The sequence below is a fragment of the Sceloporus occidentalis genome, unplaced genomic scaffold (assembly GCF_023333645.1).
Source record: "Sceloporus occidentalis isolate IW3139 unplaced genomic scaffold, rSceOcc1.0.p SCAF_4, whole genome shotgun sequence".
Lineage (NCBI taxonomy): Eukaryota > Metazoa > Chordata > Lepidosauria > Squamata > Phrynosomatidae > Sceloporus > Sceloporus occidentalis.
Window position 1 is genome coordinate 166,104,645 of NW_028316984.1, and position 20,701 is coordinate 166,125,345.

General features: G+C 40.3%; 1 protein-coding gene across 5 annotated transcripts in view; it reads right to left on the reverse strand.

Moving 5' to 3' along the window:
- TMED8 (transmembrane p24 trafficking protein family member 8) overlaps window positions 1–20,688 on the reverse strand; it is a 31,945-nt gene extending 11,257 nt beyond the window's left edge. For 4 of the 5 annotated variants that reach the window (XR_016281004.1, XR_016281005.1, XR_016281006.1 and 1 more), the window contains exons 1-5: window positions 20,553–20,688; window positions 9,539–9,617; window positions 6,095–6,218; window positions 3,785–3,926; window positions 1,316–1,609 (exon numbers count right to left, since the gene is read on the reverse strand). Coding sequence is in view for 2 of the 5 variants with exons in the window: in XM_089522284.1 (XP_089378410.1) it covers window positions 1,316–1,609; window positions 3,785–3,926; window positions 6,095–6,218; window positions 9,539–9,617; window positions 20,553–20,673 (760 nt within the window). In the remaining 3 variants the exon portion in view is untranslated. Of the gene's footprint in view, window positions 1–1,315; window positions 1,610–3,784; window positions 3,927–6,094; window positions 6,221–9,538; window positions 9,618–20,552 lie in introns of those variants that run through there. The other variant, XM_089522285.1, reaches the window with a different exon arrangement.
- Between the last annotated feature and the right edge of the window lie 13 nt (window positions 20,689–20,701).

Here is a 20,701-nt window from a genome sequence, read left to right on the forward strand (position 1 = left end):
ATTTGTCTTAATTCTCCTATCCACAGTCCTGAGAATAATCTGAAAGTTATGATACAACTGTATCATTAGAATTAACACCACCTGGGAACCATACACAAGTCACTCTAAACTGCAGGGGGAGGAGCAGATTTAAAAAAAAAACTCTTTAGAAAGTTGTCAGATGTTTGGCTTAAGTGACACTGTCACTGAGACAACTAGGTTGTTTTTTTAACCCTGTTGATAATTTTGGTAATGATAATATTACTACTGTGTTTGTGTTTTAACTCAGTGAGCCATCTCAGCCATAATCACAGAATCATAGAATTGGAAGAAATGACAAAGGGCAGCCAGACCAACCCTGCAGGAACACACAATCAAAAATCTCCTGACAGATCACCATTCAGCCTCTGTTAAAAACCTCCAAAGAAGGAGACTCCACTACTCTCTGAGGAAGTGTGTTCCTTTGTCAAACAGGTTCTTCTCCTATAGTTCTAATGATTAGGTGGAATCTCTTTTCTTGTAGTTTGAATCCATTGCTTCAGGTCCTATTCTCTGGAACATTAGAAAACGTGCTTGATCCAGCCTCAGTTTGATACCCCTTCATATATTTAAGTAGGGCTATCATATCATCTCTTAACCTTCTCTTCTCCAAGCTAAACACACCTAGCTCCCTAAGTCTCTCCTCATAAGGCATGGTTTCCAGTCCCTTCACCACTTTGGTCGCCCTCCTCTGGACATGCTCCAGCTTTTCAACATCCTTTTTGAACTGTGGTGCCCAGAACTGGACACAGTATTCCAGGTGAGACTTGACCAAAGCAGAATAGGGTGGTCCTATTACTTCCCCTTGATCTAGACACTACACTTCTATTTATGCAGCCTAAAATTGCATTGGCTTTTTTAGTTGCCGGATGGGTTGTTTTGTTGTCACGTGCCTGCAAATTAACTACCACTAATGGTCACTCTGTCATAGGGCCATCTTGGCAAGATTTATTCAGAGGATTGCTATTGCCTTCCTTGAAAACAGAGAGAGTGTGACTTGCTCACGGTCACCCAGCAGGATTGCATGAATGAGTGGGGATTCAAAACCTGTTCTCCCAGAGTCCTAGTCCAATGCTTAAATGATGGCACAACTCTGGTTCTCAATGGGCAGTGGATAAAATGTTAAAACATGTATCAGTGAAGGGAAATGCAAAACAGAAGGGTGGAGTGGCTTCATTTGGGATTCAGTAATTGTAAACTCTTAAGTAAGAATAGTTATGGATTGATAAGAGGTACACTAAAACAGAGGCATTCTGATACAGCAACTGTTGTTCCACTTATTCAGTTGTGAACTGACCTTCAAACTCTTCTTCTTCATCTTCTTCATCACTTGATTCACTGACCTGGACAGTAATGGCAGTGCTAGTAATGGGGGTCCAATCAAAATACACCCCAAAGCCAATGTCATAATCTTCTGTGGCAAATTCCCAGCAGACACGCTTTCCATCAGGGTGAGTTGGCACCCGGACAGTTAACACCTCACCCCGTTTTACCACCATTCGGGCATTCTTTTCCTTTGCCATCTTTATTTTGAACTCTCTTATCTTGGAGCTTGTCCAAGTGGTTGGTGGAATCAGAGGAGGCGGTCGAGCTGAAAGATACAAAGATGGCATTCTTGGCTTATATCAGAAGAGCAACCTTTCCTTAATACAACTAGACATTTGGATAATGCTGCCATATTTCAGAAAGACACTCTACACCCTACTCCAACTTTACTTTGTGTTGATTGACACTACTCTTTTAATGTAGTTAACTCAATCAACAATACAACTTACCTCACAGTTAAATAGTTGAACTGATTAACTACATACCAAACAATAGCCTATTACACATATAGCTGCTGAAAGTAGCCTGATCATGATACAAGAAATGACCACCGTGATGTGCACTGAGTTAATTTATTAAAGTGAACAGATACTTTTACATGTTATGAGGAAAGAAAATAAACCATCTACATAGATCTATAGTTTTGAGAACCTCACCACAGGGATTAAAAAGTAAATAACTGTGATATCAACCTTTGAGTTCCACTGCTTCCCTGTAGGTTTCCAATTCTATTTATGTCATGTACTCTACAAGAACCACAATATGATAGCACAGCTTAAAGTAATATAAGAGGAAAAAACAATGAGTCACCCAACTGAGAATAAGAAATACATTCTATCAGAATTCACATGCTATTGAAGCATATACAGTATGAGAATAACCTTCCGGTCTCCTATTCTACTTGTAGATCAGCTTCACTTATGCTCTAAGACAAGGGAACACCGACATTACAAGTATCCATTGCACAGAATTCTGCTTCTGATGGGTGAAACATGCAAGTATAATAAAATGGTTTCCAGTCGCTTTGAAGGCGTAGAATGATGATGCACACCTCAAAAGTGGCTGGAAGCTGGACTGCAGCCGTGCTCTGGGCTAAAAACTAGAACAAAAAGAAGCCGGGATAGTCCAACTCAAGGTGGAAAATGTGCATCTTCACACCTGCATATAAACACTCTGATGCGAATGTGGGACTATGGCAAAGCAAAGAAGAGAAAGTGAAAGACCACTAATGGATGTAAATACAATACAGTCGGCCCTTCTTATACATGGATTTTTTATACACGGATTCAAGCATCCACAGTTTGAAAATGTTCAAAAAAAGTATCAATTTCAAATATCAAACCTTGATTTTCCATTTTTATAAGGGACAGCATTTTGCTATGTCATTGTATTTAATGGAACTTGAGCATCCACGGATTTTGTTATCCATGGGGGATACTGGAACCAAACTCCAGCGTATAACAAGGGTCCACTGTATACACAAACCAGGCAGTCCAACAAGGGAACATGGGAGTGAAGGGGGCATATATGGGGGGCCTTCATGATCATGCTTTGCCAATGTATCACTCGCACACCGATGCACCAATGCCCTGTCAGCAGAGGATTGCACATGTAAATGTATGGCCAATCAAAAGGGCAGCCATGCAATGGGATGGCATCTCGGCAGATGTGGGAGGCACCTGGACAGTGCACATGTATGTTGGGGAGGCTTGATGCCACGCCATGCAATCAGCCCATACTTATTCAGCCCACCTTGGGAGGTTTTATCCCACTTTTGGAAAAAGCAGGATTGAAATGCTTTTTCCTGCTCATCTGTTCCACCCCTGAGTCTGAAAGTCTCCATTTTATACTGTATCTGAATAGGTTGGTTTATATTCCCAGGGAGCCCTGGTGAAACAGCGGTTAAATGCCAATATTGAAGCCAAAACCTGAGTTCAATCCTGCAGGTCTCCAGGTTGATTCATCTTTCTGAGTACCCAGCTTGTTGGGGGCAATTGGCTAACACATTGTAAACTGCTTAGAGAGTACTTTGCACTATGAAGTGATATAGAAATGTAAGTGCCGTTGCTATTGCTGTACAGTGCGTCCGCGCCATGCATGGACGCATTGTACATGGCTTCCAGCTTATGCAGAGGCCATGCAGGGAGAACAACAATGGTACGCGCACCTATTGCACATGCACGCCTTGCCACCACATGCACACGCCCCATTATTTCCTTTGGGGCTCGAGCATAGGCAGATTTTCCCTTATGCGGAGTGATCTGGAACGGATCCCCCACGTAATAAGAGGGCCCACTGTATTTACAAAAACTCATGTGAAAATAAAAACCAATTAGTCTTAAAGGTGCTGCCACGTTTCCTTTTTCCTTTTTATGTTGCAAGAGGTTAACATAGCTACTCCTTTGAAAACCAAGAGAAAGCAAAACAATCTTAGCCTTACCTTTTTTCTGCTCACCCAGCAGGTCTGTAGTTTCTAGCTCTGCTGAGAGGACATCCACTGCGCCAGTGTATTCTGATTGTATCATGACTATATCCCCTGGCCCTTGTGGGGCAGGATATTTTGTCATCTGCACTACGGCCTCCTATGCAGAAACAAGTTTCCTCAGTATTACCTTCTAGCAACATTTAGTTCTTTTATTAAGCATTAAAATTTTACCATATTTTATTATGTCCTGTTGATGCACAATTTCTAAGCTAACAAATATGGCAATTCTCAGAAGATGGGGATCAGATCTCTAAGATACTGCATGCATATCTATAAAAGCTTCAAGTCACAATGAAGAGGCAAGTACTGTGCCTTCCTCTTCAGACCTCCACTACTCCTCTCCTTCACCTTCACCTCTTCTCCTGCCTATTGACAGGAAGGAGATTCTTACTGGCCAATGCCCAAAAGGGAGAAAGGGAAAAGTGGTGAAATGAGGCAGCAGATAAAATTATCTTAAGCCTGGAACACACTGGCCAAAAGAACCAGCTTCCAGCCACTGTGGGGGCATGCTGTTTAGACACATGCCCCCAAAGTGACTGGAAACCACTCCCTACACCTCCCTCCAGTCCAAAGGACTAAATAAAAAAGGAGCCATTTTAATCTGGCTCCTGGGCCATGTGGGTTGGGACCACAGGTGGCAGCCCACTTTGAGAGAGGGCCATGTTGTCTTAACAGTCCTGGCTTGATCACAGCTGAAGCAGCCTCTGGCCACTCCATCTGCCTCACCCCTTAGTATCTTATTTATATCTTTACTAAATAGTTACAGTCATAGAATCATAGAATTGTAGAGTTGGAAGAGACAACAAGGGCCATTCAGTCCAACCCCCTGCCATGCAGGAACTCTCAATCAAAGCATCCCCAACAGATGGCCATCCAGCCTCTGTTTAAAGACCTCCAGGGAAGAAGACTTCACTACACTCCGAGGGAGTGTGTTCCACTGTCAAACAGCCCTTACTGTCAGGAAATTCCTCCTTTCCCGTAGCTTGCATCCATTGTTCCAGGTCCTGTACTCTGGAGCAGCAGAAAACAAGCTTGTTCCCTCCTCAATATAACATCCCTTCAAATATTTAAACAAGGCTATCATATCACCTCTTAACCTTCTCTTCTCCTGGCTAAACAGCTCCCTAAGTTGTTCCTCATAGGGCATAGTTTCCAGACCTTTCACCATTTTAGTCACCCTCCTTTGGACACGCTCCAGTTTCTCACCATCCTTTTTGAATTGTGGTGCCCAGAACTGGACACAGTATTCCAGGTGGGGCCTGACCAAAGCAGATGCTTTGGATGAAGATCTGAACCTTAGTCAGGAACATCAAAATTGCCCCAAACTATAAGAGGCAGGTTATACATATAGCCATTCTCTTATAATGGAACCATGGCAGAGTGAATTAAATAGCAAAAGCCAGGACTAGAAATTTGTTTTCAAAAAGCTTGATTTTTGACACCAAACTCTTCTTTTAAGGATAATCAAAGGCAAACCAAATTACTGTAAATTTTGCTTTGCCAAATTAATCCAAGTATTGCTTTCAACACCACAAGGGCAGATTCTAGACAGAAAAATCCCTAGTCACATTATATATTATTTGACACATTTTCAGAGCTTGAAAGTGTTACATCCACGCATACCTATGTCAATATATACTTTAATTTTAATTTAACATAACCTGTTCTAGTAAATATTGTTAACAACCTTATTTGCACTTCATTCCACAAACTGCCTCGATTTGTATGTTTCCTGCTATTTTATAAAATTGTGACTCCTACAATACTGTATAAAGTTTTACCAAGATGCCTCTTAATAATGGTAGCTGTCTGATTTTACAACTCCTTTCAACTACTGTTATTGCCCCAACTTGCCTCTTCCTCCTATCACAATTTTCTTTTAAAAAATTAAAAGATCTGATTGTTTACTTATTTGTATCTTAATTCATTAGACAGTCCTTTGCAATGCTGTCACACTGCCTAACTTTGTTCTTACCTTGATATGTTAGAAGGCTACAGTCCACATTTTTTAAATTTTAAAGATTTTGCATACAGCACAAGTCAACATTGTCCCTAAATAGTTTGAGCCTAATAATACATATATTTGATGCAGTTTACAAACCCCGACCTATGAAAGAAATAGAGAATCCAATAATGTGTACTACAAAGAGTACTACAAATCTCACAAATCATATTGTCTTGGTGCCAAAGGTGAATACTGCATTTGGAAACAAATTATTCCAGCAATGATGTATGTAACACACTGTCTAGGAGGCAAACTCCCACCTCTTTTTGTTGCTCGAGTTGATCTGTTAGGACCTCCTTTCCTGCTACATCTTGCTCTTCATGATTTCCATCACATTTAAAATCCTTTGTAGTATCTTCATTTAGAGATGACCCATTCTGCAGCCTCTCAAAAAATGACAGAATATCAATTCAATGTTTTAAGAGTATTATATAACGATTAGGTAAAGCAAACAATTTCCCAGTAAGTTCAGAGGAAAGAAGAAAGAGACAGCTTGCAAGAAGCCTTAGGATACCGAAGAAATAGGATGGCTCTAGTATATATTTATCTGACACATCTAAGTGAATTCTGTCACATATAAGTGAAGCTTTAACCAGAATTAATCATTGTTCTGCACTGTATTCCCACAGGTAGCAGAAATTCATCCCAGCTGAGCCCATACAGTCATCTCTTCACAGTAGGGTTATCTCGTAAACACTGGCTTTAACAAATCAGAATAAAATAAAATATAAATAGAATTGGTAAAAAAAAATTACGCACACAGATCTTACAAGAAACAGCTAAGGGATGGCATAAGAAATTTGTGTAAGAGCTTACTGTCCCTGCCATCTATGGTTCCTCAATACTGCCTAATGCTGTCAGCTTCTTAAAAATCTCTGAAGCTGTTTTCTCTTGAGTAAGATCATTGAACCATCTGGTTCAAAGCTGTCTACTCTAATTTAACTAGTAGCAATTCTTCAAGGCTGCAGGCAAATGTTTTTTCTTGCTATACTATAGAATGGAGCTACGGCAAACATGTGTTCAATATGGAGCTATGAGTATTCTTCACAGTTTGACAAAATAGTTTACAAAGTTTTTGATGGGTGTGAGTGTATTGTACATAAAAAGAGAGAAACAAATAGAAAGAGGCACAACAGTGACCGCTGTCTCCTCTATCCTCTCCTACAGGATGGAATACTGTCTCAGGGAAAGGACTAATCCATGCATTTTGGAGCTGCCATACAACATTTTCATAGACTGGTGGGATGTGAAGGCTGTAACAGCATCAGAAGAAATGTTTAAATCCCATATTTGTCACTCCTATTCTACAGCCCATTACCAGACTGTCTCATTCCCTTATGCAATACTTTTTCTCTACAAGTCCAACTGATATCAGTGTTTCCACATTTTATCCCCACATTAAAGCATGACTATTTAATTAAACATTTGGATCGTACTAACCACAGCCTAGTACTGATTTACTGATGTCTGTGCTGTAGTTTATTGTTGCATTGCATTTTTATGTTGTATTGCTTTCAGTGGTTGCAGCCTATCCTGAGATGCACTGATCAGATAGGTTAGAAATATTTAGAGGTGAAACAGACAAAATAAGCAGGTTTCCGGCTAGCTTCCATGCGAGGTGTTTAGATGATGCAAGTTTTGAAGCTGGCCAGAAACCGCTCTCAAGCCACCCTATGGGGAGAAAAGCTGGACTAAAAAGAAGCTGGATTTCTTCTGCTTCTTCCCAGAAAATGCACACCTTTGCTTGTACATCTAAATGCAGTTCAGCCAGAGCATCTCTAAAGGGACGCTCTATCCTGACTCTAACCCTAACCCTAATTGTGCATACAAAAGTGCTATTGCGGGAGCACATTTAGAAGGAATGGAGCTGCCATACACAAGTGGTAGAGGTGGCAAAGAGAAAGTGTGAAACCTCTTATGGAAATAAGTAAAACATATACAAACTAGACAGTCAAAGAGGTGGCATAGGCTGAAGGGGGGGCACGAATTCTCTGAAGATGCCAGCCACAGATGCTGGCGAAACGTCAGGAATAAACTGTTCTAGAACATGGCTACATAGCCCGAAAAAAACACAAAAAACCAAAGTGAAATTAATTAGGATAGTAGCAAGCCCTAAATCAGCAGTATTCTAGATGCTCACATACATCAAATAGTTGCACTGATAACTCAGTGCTTCCTTACTATTACAACATCCATCAGTTCTTACACTATAGCTGCTTTATATCAGGACCTTATTGAAGATGCCTTCACCATTCTAATGCCACACTTCTGTGTACTCTTACTGTCTGTAGAAATAAGTACTGTACCCAGCTTTTACTGGCCTCTTTAGGATATGTCATAATGCCAGTCAATACAATTTAATTTTTTTCAACATGTACCAAGACCTATATTCCAGGCTGGACTGCAGAATTTCCAGGAACACTGGTACTAACATTTCTTGCCATTTTATAGAGAGAGAAAAAAGAGCCTTCTGTGGAATTGCATAACCTTTTTCTTTAGTTCAAGAGAGATTGTTTTGTCTTATACATAAAGTAACCCTCAAGGGTTAAAATATTTAAAAACTTCAAGGGTTAAAAAAAATTAAAGCAAAACACAAAATCAAGACAGTCATCACTGAAAGACATGAAAAAATGGAAACACTGCCAGTGCAAATCTTTTTTGGCAGGAAGGAAATCTTAACCAGAGTCAACAGCAAGCAAGTCTGACAACCCTCCCTAGGAAGTAAGTTGAATTTTGAGAATTGAAGTTTGGGAGACATTTTGCCTTCTCTGTCAGAGAGCTCTGCTGCCACAACAAACTACAATTACCAGCATTCCATAACATTGAGCCATGGCAGTTAAAGTGGTATCAAACTGGATTATTTCTGCAGTGTTTATGCAGCATTAGTTCAATGCAAAGTCTTTGAGAATTTGTAGTAAGAATTGCTCTAAAGGTAAGAACAAATGATGAAGTCAAAGACAAAACCAAAGGCAAAAATTTGAAGAATGACAGACATTTAATATTTAGATCTTTAACTGCGAGTAACCTTAGCTGTGTTACCCTAAGTTCATGCTAACCAAGAAATTAAAACAGAAGGCTATTTGGCATCTGTTGGACCACTGCACAGCATCCCTAGATGGAGATGTAATTACAGAAGTCACAGGGATTTCAGTCTTCTTTGTGCTACAGTTTCATATGCCAGGATTATCTCAGACTGCTTTAAGATGATGATGATGATGATGATGATGATGTGTTCCCACAATGAAATTAACAAGTACTGGTCCATTTAATTCTTCTCCTTTTTAGAAAACATGGTGCTCTTTAGAACTTGATAAATTATAAGCACTTACAGTTCTCTGTCTGAACAATGCATAACCAATGGAATCGTTGATCACGGTGCCACTTACATATACTACAAAGAGCATGGATTTTAAATGCCGCATTCCTAATACAGAATTTAAAAACTAGTGTGTCAATAATGTAAATTTGCTTTTTAATCCAAACAGGTCACCTTCACCTATTTTATAAATTTACCATAATATCCAACAAAACTCCAAAATGAAGCATTTTACAGAAGTTCAGTTTTCTATTTTATCTTGAGAGGTAAAATCTGCTTTCTGCATCCATCCATCACAGAAAAGTATGGGAGAGAAAGAGCTTCTTTCCTTTCCTTTCTCTTAAACACCATGTAATACAGATCTCTATCACAAATGCATAATTCCTACCTGCATGGCAAGGCATCATTTCCTGAAGTGATTGCTGTCTGTGATGTTGGTTCTGGCCGTTGAGTTATATCTTCATTCTCTATAAAAGCATGAAAACAGAAATAATCTTTCATTTTACAGTATTTGAACTACCATTTAGTCCTGTAGTCTAGCTGTTTTTCAACGTTATACTCGGTCTCAGTAAAATTCAGAGATATTACAAGTTGAGTATCCACATCTGAAATCCCAAATGTTCCAAAATCCATAGCTTTCTTCATGAGTATCTGATATAGTTACACCGTAGCTTTTTGATAGTTCAATGTACACAGTTGGTTCTCCTTATCCATGGATTCTGTATCCACAGATTCCACCATCTATGGCTTGAAAATATTCCCCCTCAAAAAAAAAATTCAAATAGCAACCTTGATTTTGCTATTTTTTAAAATAAATTTTACTATAGAGCAGATACCAAGGACCCACTGAACACAAACGTTGTTTCATGCACAAAATTATTTAAAATATTATATAAAATTACCTCCACGCCCACGCTATGTGTGTAAAATATATATGAAACATAAATGAACTTCTTGTTTAGACTTAGGTCCCATCTCCAGGCTATCTGAAATACAAAACACTTCTAGTCCCAAACATTATGGATAAGGGATATTCAACCTAGTAAGTTCTTCCAGGAAAAGTATTTGAAAAGCTAATATATTGTTAGCACATGAATACATTAGGCTTCTTTTCCAAAATAGTAAGCCTGCTTTAAAAAAAGAAGTCCTAGCCATGACTAAAGCATATCATTTAAAGCTAGGTAACATGGCCAAGGGATTGGAAGAAGACACCAAAAGTAGCCCACAGCTAATGCAGCATATAGATTATTAAGGTGGAATCAAACCACAACATAATGTGTGCTTGTAAGATAGGCCTTGGGCCCTGTTAGTAGCAATATCTTAACACAAACCATTTAGTTACTTAAAATCTATTTGCTTTACAAGCAGGACCCTATGATGTGCACTTAAAAAAATCTAGCACTGCATAATCTTAAAGACATATGTATGTGTATATGCGCCATCAAATCACCTGTTGACGTATGGCAACCTCATAAATTTCATACGGTTTTCTTAGGCAAGAAATAGTCAGAAGTGTTTTTGTTAGTTCCTACCTCCGAAACATAGGCCTAAAACACATGGGCCAAACAAGGTGGCTTCTGGCCGTTTTGGGGGCATGGTATTTACATGATGCATGCCCCCAAAGTGGCTGGAAGCCACACCACAGCCGCACTCGGGATCTAAAAGCCAGATTAAAAAGACTCATGGCTGATGCGTTTTGAGATTGTAATGGTGACCCACTTTGGGAGCAAGCCATGTGGTCCCTGCAGTCCCAGCCCAATTCCTGCAGGGCCATCTGCTTCACCCCATAGCCTACAGCACCTGGTATTCATTGGAGGTCTCCCAGGGCTGACCCTGTATAAACTGTATAAGATCAATCAGACTGATTTTAAGGCAATGCAAAACTTCCTAATTCAAAATTTTGCTGTCCTAAAAACAATCTTATTAAGGACATCAGGCTCATATTTAGCAAAGAAAACATATTTTTCAATAGCCAAAAGTAGATAATATTAAATATTTGATTAGGAAAAACAAATAAAATCCACATTTTGGTCAAAGTGTTGTTCAATTACATTCATGGCTTTACCTGAAACTAATTTGACTGGAATACAGTCATCCCTCCTAATTTGTGATCTTGGGATTCACAAATTTGATTATTCACAAGTCCTTCTAGCTCCCCTGTCATGCTTGGATCACCCGATCCAGGCACGGCAGGGGTGGAGAAAGACCTGCACGGGTCCCCTGCAAACCCCTGACATGCCTGGATCACCCCATTCTCTGAGCTGACTGGCAAAAGGCGAGAACCTGGGAGAGCCTAAAAGAAGACCCTATCTACTCTGTGAAGTCAAACGCTTTCACAGCCAACATCCATAATTTTTTGTGTGTTTTTTGGGCTATGAGGTCATGTTCTAGGAGAAGATGCCAACCACAGCTGATGGTGAAATGTCAGGAATAAACTCTCTTAGAACACAGTCTCATAGTCTGAAAAACCCACAAAAACTACTCATATATACTCAACTATAAGTTCAACCTCATATATAAGTCACCCGGATTCCCTGTGATTGGGCAGGATATAAATAAATCATTTATTATTATTATTATTATTATTATTGGGCAAGTTTTGGGGCCAAAATTATGGATTTTGATATGACCCAGGGATAAGTCGAGTGTAAAACGTAGGCGTGTGTAATAAAGGATGTAAAAGATGAAGTAATGGAAAACAATGCCAAAGAACTTACAAAATTCCAGCAGGCCCTATTTGTGCACACAGTAAAGGCTGGATGGCTGAGAGAACAGAAGGGGGTCAGTGCTTCCAGGGCAGATTAAACTCTTGCCTTTCACTACGTGTGTGTGCGTGTGCATGTGCATGCGTTAAATACAGTACTTACATTGACCTGTGGATAAGACAACTCAGGTTTTTTAGATTATTTTAACCTACATTTCTAAACTTATATATGAGTATATACAGTACCTATCTACTCTCTTGGCACTTCTTTGAGGGGAAACAGCAAAGAGATGCTTGCGCTACCAGTAACCCCCCCCCCCCCGCAGGATTTCAAAAAGGCCAGAAGAGGCACCACGGCAGAAAGTCGATGGGGTTGGTGCTTCCTTTAGCTTCCCACGGATGGTCAAAGCTCTCACCTTTTGCCACTCTACTCAGAGAAGGGGAAGGTTCTTTTTTGATCAGAGTCAAAGTACAGTATTTACAATGACCCATGGATAGGTTGACCAAGGCTTTCTGGGTCATTTTTTTAAACTAACATTTCTGGACTTATACATGAGTATATACTGAACTCAACTATTCTTCTGTCAGAACGTGAAGAGTATTGAGTAAGAGCCATTAAAACAGAGAGTCTTAGCAAAAACTGTTCTTACCAACTGTGAGGGTGTGAGGGTGGAGAGAGAGAGACTTCCTCCTACAATCACAAAATTATCTAGTCATTTGAAATCAGAATGTTAAAAAGAAATATTTACTTTCAGGATGCTACAGCCACTATGTGAGATTTTTTTTAAGCGGAAAAAAGCAAATTATTTTTTTTGTTTTTTATTTATATACCGCTGTTCCAAAGATCATAGCGGTGAACAGCAAGTAAGCTAATTAGCAAGTAAGCAAGTATTATATTACATATCTGCAAAGCAAATGAGATCTAATCCTCCACCTGCTTACAGGATACTTACTACGTTGTTTCCCAGCCACTGCTAAAATTAATGCTACAATGGATGCGTTCTGTTTTAATGGTTCTTACTCAATACTTTTCACATCCTGACAGAGGAATAAGAGAGCTAAGCAGCATTAAATATCACTTTTTCCAGAAATACTAATGGGCACTTACACTGAGTTTCAGGAAGCTGAAGTTTTTAAAAATTATATTAATTGGGGTTTTCAAATTTGTATTGTTTTGTAATGTTTATAAAGAATCTGGCAAGACAACCCGGTAATTAATTTCAAACTGCAGATGAGGGACTGAGATTATGATTTCCTGAAGCTGACCTGGTAAATTCACAGCAGTGTGTGAGGCAGTAGTTTGTGTAATAGGTAATGGTAGGAAACTGTTATTTATTATTGGATTTCTCCTAGGGAGAGATACTTCAAGGATTTTTTTGCCTCAGCTGCCAAAACAATTTGTTCAGTTTTGGGTATTACAGATAGGTGAAGAGATATTTATTGTTCTTTCCCAGGCAACAAAATGTCTCCATCCAACAGAGACTACACTTGAACTGGGGACATCCTGGTTCATAGTTCTGCTCTTTATTCACACCATTACACTAGCTGTTAAAGAAAGGTATTTACAGCAGTACAAGTGAGGAAATTGAAGCAGCCTCTACTGTCTACTCGCTAGAAAATCAGGTGTTAAGACTGGAAAGTAGACAGTAACTCTCTATGCCCTGTAACTGCAATGTAACAAGCATCCAACTGTTAACGTCACTTAAATCTAAGTGACGCTGTTCCACTGTAAATAAAACAACTACTGATCCACAGAACAAGAAAGCAAAAGATTTTACAGCTACCTTACTATTCTCTGTTGCATGATGCAACAATTACACCAAGGTGAAACAGTCTAATTACACAACAGAACAGCTGATATGCTAGGGAACATAAAACAAGGCAGTACCTAATGGTAATATCTCAAGGGATGTTATTAGAGGCCAGCCCCTGGCAAACAACTTCATCAAACGGTATTATAGCATACAAAATCTGATCTGACAAAGAAGCCAGGCACATTATTTCTTGAGTGATAAACACAACATCAAGATATACTGCAAACAGCTTATACAATATTACAATTTGGTCCCTACACCTATTTAAAAGTTTTACTTCTCATCACAGAACACTAAGCTTGTTTTTTACTATCTACTTTGTAAGAGCATTCTGTTAAATCTTGATATCTTCCAGGGTTGATTATGACACTATAATGGAAACTGATGTCATGCTCTTTGATTTTACCTCTGCTTATTTAGAAGAACAAGTTTTTTTAACTGATGGGAGACAGTCTTTGGGTCACAAAACAAAATCCATCATCTACCTCAATACAGAAAACCGTTTTTCTGGACATAACAAGGATTCTTCAATAATTTGTAAATGCTGCTATTCTACCTTGCAACAAACACCACTCACTGATGATCAGCTCCCAGGCTTAATTCAGATTTATGGATTTCCCTGTGCAACAGATTTAACAGATCAATACAGAAGCATGATGACAATTAAGTGAACCTTGCAGTAAGCCACTTATGTAAGTAATACAGTATATACTTCTAGGAAAATGCATGATCTACAACCACTGAAGGCACATTCTTGTATAGAATTACACTTACAGATTGATAGATTAGTGAAGGTGTGCTACTATTTCTATTCATAGCTACCTGTAGCTTAAGCAAAATGTAAACCATTTTGCTTGGGAAGAAGCATATAAAGATAGAAATTTACCACAGTATGGGATAGCAGTTTATTGTTTTCTGCACTTTGTAATTTTCCCTGCTAAATTAACACTGTTACACATACATTTACATCATAAATAGCAAAGATAATAGTAGGGATGGGTTGTGTTAAATTATTCATTTCCACACAGAAGAACAAATAATTTAATCTATTTCATCAACGCTTCCAGCAGACCCCAAAGAATAATAATAATAATAATAATGATATAGTTTATTTGTATTTTCCCATCTCCCTCAGATGGATCGAGGCAGGATTACAATCAGTTAAAAACACATACATCAGTATAAAATACATTTAAAATACATCAATAAAATAGTACAATTGATCTAAAAGCTAAATCCTTGTCGAGTGGTGATGCAATGATTTGTCGAATGGTATAATGGTGATATTACAAAAGGATAAGCTCACCACAAGAGATCCATTTAAGTGCCCTCTTGAGGTAATAAGAAGGTAATAAGACGATCTCTTCTGGAAGATCGTTCCATAATTTTGGGGTGACTGCTGTAAAAGCTCTCTGAGAAGTAAATGTGAGCTTAGTTGAGATGCGTTCTAACCCGTTCTTCCCAGTTATTCTGAGAGTGCGGGGCAGATTGTGTAGGGAGAGGCATTTCCGCAAGTAACTCAGGCCCAAGCCATGTAGGGCTTTAAAGGTGATAACCAACACCTTGTATTGCGCCCGGAAACTGATCGGCAACCAGTGAAGAGATTTTAGGACAGGTGTTATATGGTCAAACCTAGATAACCTGTGACCAATCTGGCTGCCACATTTTGAACCAATTGAAGCTTCTGAGCATGTTACAGAAATCAAGACGAGAGATTACCAGTGCAAGTACCACTGCTTCCAGGTCCTTTTGGTCCAGGTAAGGATGCAGTTGGCATATCAACCAAAGTTGGTACCAAGCACTCCTGGCTGTCGCATCCACTTCAGATGATAATTGAAGCGACGAGTCCAGGAGTACTCCCAAACTGTGAACTTCGTCCTTTAGGGGATGTGTGACCCTGTCCAGGACAGGTTGAGAAATCTCCATCCCCAGACTAGGAGTACCTATCGCGAGTTCCTCCGTTTTCTCTGGATTCAACTTGAGTTTGTTATCCCTCATCCAGCCCATTACCGACTCAAGGCAGACATCCAGAGGAGATGCCATTTTTAGTCACTGCAACAGGTGGAGACATAGAGAAATAGATTTGGGTGTCATCAGCGTACTGATAAAACTGCGCCCCGTGTCTCTGGATGATCTCTCCCAGTGGCTTCATGTAAATGTTAAAAAGCATGGGGGACAGAATGGTGCCCTGGGGGACGCCAGATGTCACCTCTCTTTTAGAAGAGCAACTGTCCCCCAGCAACACCATCTGGAATCTTCCCAAGAGGCAGGAATGGAGCCACTGGAGTGCAGTGCCCCCAATACCTAACTCCCTCAGGCGTTCCAGAAGGATATCATGGTCTATGGTATTGAAGGCCGCTGAGATGTCCAAGAGCACCAACAAGGTCACACTTCCCCTGTCAATACCCAGATATAGATCATCAACTAAGGCAACCATGGCCGTCTCAACTCCGTATCCTGCCCGAAACCAGTTTGAAATGGGTCTAGATAATCGGCTGCCTCCAAGACAACTTGGAGTTGGAAGGCAACTGCCCTCTCGATCACCTTGCCCAAAAATGGTAATAAGGAGACCAGTCTATAATTATTTCTTACCATGGGATCTAAGGAGGTTTTTTTCAAAAGCGATTTAACCACCGCTTGTTTTAGTTGGTCTGGAAATTTACCCTTCCTAAAGGATGCACTGATTATAGATAGTAATAGTGTCTTCACTGCATCACCTCCCTGGGCGGTCAACCATGATGGGCATGGATCAAGGGGGCATGTTGTCCTCCTTACACTTAAAAGAAGCTTGTCCACTTCATCAGTATTCACAAACTCAAAATGACCCAGTTTAACATAGTCCACAGAATCACTGGAAACCTCTCTTACTGTTTCTGTTTTAATGCTCACATCCAGATCAGCTCTTATCTGAGAGATTTTATCTGCGAAAAAGTCGTTGAATGCATCACAGCAGGATTTAGTTGGTTCCAAAAGTAAGTTCAGGGCAGGAGGCAGTGTAGTTAGCTCTTTAACCACCCTGAACAGTTCTGCTGGACAAGACCTTGCAGATGCAATGCATACAGCAAAGAAGGACTGGAGAGACTGTAGCCTTCCACATCCTCTCTCAGCTCTCCCACTATGCAGTTTCAGGAGAGTGGGAGGGAGACTATAGCCTTTCATGGTCCTCTCTTGGTTCCCTGGGCCCCTGCACAATGTTGATGTGGGGGAGGAAGGCAGTAGGTAGAACCAAGAGAATTTACAATTGCAGTCCTAAATGGCTACTGACAGGATTTCCCATATCATGGATCAAATATTGATCAGAATGGAGAGTGCAGACACGAAATAAGAAGACTAGGGATGGGAAGGGCAGCCATGAAAGAACTAGACAAGAACCTAAATTGTAAAGATGTACAACTGAGCACTAAAGTCAGAATTATCCAAGTCATTACATTCCCCATTACCATGTACATGTGTGAGAGCTGGACAATGAAGAAAGTGGATAGGAAGAAAATCTACTCATTTGAGACATGGTGCTGGAGAAGAGTGCTGAGGATATTGTGGACAGCCCAAAAAACAAACAAATGGGTCCTTCAACAGAACAAGCCTGAAATCTCCCTCGAAGACAAGATACTGAAACTGAGGTTACCATACTTTGACCACATCATGAGAAAGCGTAACTCATTAGAAAAGACAATAATGCTAGGAATGGTAGTAGAAAGAGAGGAAGAGTGCATCTCAGATGGTTACACTCAAAGAGGTCACAGGCCTGAATTTGCAGGACCGAAGCAGAGCAGTGGAGAACAGAGGCTCTTGGAGATGTCTCATCCATAAGGTCTCCACAAGTCACGGTTGACTCAAGGGCAGTTAACAACAAACAGACATTAAGCTAAGGACAAACAGTTACTTAAATAGAGGTTTTGAAGGAGGCCAACTCCAAATGACAATGAATTGCAGACCGAAATATTTCCGAGTGAGCAGGTATCCTCTGAAAGCTGTTCTATAAGGCCCGAATCTGCATGGTCACCTGCAGTGCAGCCATAGGAGCAAAACTTATTGCGCAACCCAGGCAGGCTGCTCTCCCACACCTGCGTCCATTTCCAGAACTCAGACAAATCCATGCCTGAGGGCAGGGAACTGTCAAATTAACCGATCTGTAAGCTGCTCTGAGAGCTTTTGTGGCTGAGGACTCTAAACAAATAAATAAACCCACCCCGCTCCCCAAGGGAGAACCTATCTGGCCCAAAGACCTCACCTTCATGCTGCAGGTCATTAGCCTATTTCTTTCCCTCTTTGACAGAAGAGCAGCAACTCTGTGAAAGGTCAGAAGCCACTCGATGTCACACACACCCCAACTTGGCCCCACCATCCCTGCTGACAGGACAGAGTCACCTGTTGAGTTTCCTGCTGGCCATGTCACTGGCAAAGGCACAAAGGACCTCTGGGGAAAGGAATGGGGGAATAAGGTGGCAAACCCACAGGCACCCAGATCACCTTCGTCAGCACCACCTACCTCCCCTCTTTACGCCTGTCGTCGATCCAGTGGCAAGGAAAGGCTCCATGCAGGCAACGTGAGCAGATGTCCTCCTTTTACCAGACATGTCCTACATTTCAAGCTTCTGTCCAGGAGGAATTCCAAAATATCCTCTATTCTGAGCATTTTTGACACCTGATGCGGATCATGTTTTAGTAAACTCCCAACAAAAGAGACTGCCTATCTCTTCAGGGTTCCTCTGGCATATCCATATTATGTATGGTTGAGTACATAAATAAAATACAGTACAGTCAGCCCTCAATATCCACTGACTCTTTATCCATGCATCCAACCATCAATATTTAAAACATATTCAAACTCCAACAAGCAAATCTTGATTTTGACTTTTTACATAAGGGACACCATATTACTTGTTGTTGTTAGCTGCCCTCGAGTCCAACTCATGGTGACCCTGTACATGAGACATCTCAAAGATTCCCTGTCCTCCACTACTCTGCTTAAGTCGTGCAAAACTATGCCTGTTCCCCACCCCTCGAATGAGTACAGCCATCTTACATGCGGTCTTCTCCTCTTTCTTCTAACCTCTACTTTTCTTAGCATCATTATTTTCTCTAGTCAGCCATGCCTTCTTATCATGTGGCCAAAGTACTACAGCCTCAATTTGATCATCTTGGCTTCCAAGGAGAGTTCAGGCTTGATCTGTTCAAAGATCCATCTGTTTGTCTTTTTTGCTGTCCATGGTATCCTCAGCACTCTTTCCCAGCATCACATCTCAAATGAATTGATTTTCTTTTTGTCTGCTTCCTTTACTGTCCAGCTCTCACAGCTGTGTGATGATGGGGAATAAAATGGCCTGGACGATTCTAACTTCAGTACTCATGCGTATATCTTTACCCTTTAGGATCTTTTCTAATTCTACTCATTCCTAGTCTTTTTCTGATTTCTTGGCTGCAGTCTCAATTTTGATCAATGTTTGATCCTAGGTATGGGAATTCTCTGACTATTTTGATTTCCTCACCACTGTATACAGTGGGGTTTGAGCACCCATGGATTTTGTTATCCATGGAGGGTCCTGGAGCCGCACCCCAGAGGATACCAAGGACCCCACTTTATATGTAATATACAACTGTAAATAAACCATATAGAGAGCCAATGTGGCATAGTGGTTCGGACCAGGGTTCGATTCCCTGCTGGACCATGAAATCTGACCTTGGACAAGTCACACTCTCTCAGCCTCAGAAGATGGCACTGGCAACCCCATGATAAGTTTTGGTTGCCATAAAGTCAGAAACAACTTTTTAAAAAATTATTATATATAAAAACAGATATTATTATTATTATTATTAACCTTTATTTATAAAGTGCTGTAAATTTACACAGCGCTGTACATACAGTCTTTTTAATTAGAGAGTTCCCTGCCCTCAGGCTTACATCATTCCAATAATCATTCCAAACACATTAAGCATTGCATACCAATGCAATACCAAACACTACACAAAATTAAAATTACTTCCTTCCCCTTAACTCTTGAATGTTTTTTGCTTCTGATCTGACTTTCTTATTCTTTTCATATATAAATAGCATATATTATTACTACTGTATTATATCATTTTATAATCTACGTTATTTTCGTGCCAATATTTCATTTGACAACATCTTGTTATTCCTAATTCTGATATTCTTATATACAAAAGGTAAACAAACACACACACACACATATATATATATATATATACTCCCTCTGACAAGAAAGAATATACTTTTAATACCATTTCTCTAAATCTATCAGCATCAATATGTAAATAGATTTTGTAACCCCTGTGAGACTAACTTTTAGAAAGAAGTTGGCAGCATGAGTTTTCCTAGACTTGAGCTACTTCCTCAGATGCATTATTATTACTATTAACTTTCAATAACTGTATTTTTGTATTATTATCATCTTACTCTATTAAACCAGCTCAAGTCAAACGACTCAAAGGCGCACAATATCAACAGCTAAATAATAATAATAGATTTCATTTATATCTGCCTTTCCAAAAGGATCAATAGAATTACAGTAGAAATACATCAATCAATCAATCAATCACTCTCCCCTTCTCCATATGAAATTACTTTGTGTGTATTGTTTTCACTTATTTTACTTTGGTCGTGTCCTACATGTTTCTTGTAGGTCCAAAACACACTGCAGAAGCAACCCAGTTCGAGAGTGCTTTGAGTGCCTTGGCTCAGTGCTGTGAGGGAATCCTGGGAATTGTGGTTCATTGTGGCACCAGAGCTCACAAAACTACAGTTCCCAGAATTCCCTAGCATTGAGCCAGGGCAGCAAAAGCGGCCTCAGAGTGGTCAGCCTGCAGCAGGAGTCTCCAGAGCAGAGGAGGGCCCTGGGGTCATGAGGGCCCCACAACAGACCTACCTGAGGAAGGCGAAAGGCGCTTCCCGTCCTTTTCAGACCCTCCGCGGCCGCCGCCGTCGTCATCGCCGAGCCCCCCGGCCTCGGAGGCTTCTTTAAAGCGGGCGGCCAGCGCGTCCGACATCTGAAGGCGGCCGAACCCGAGCAACCCA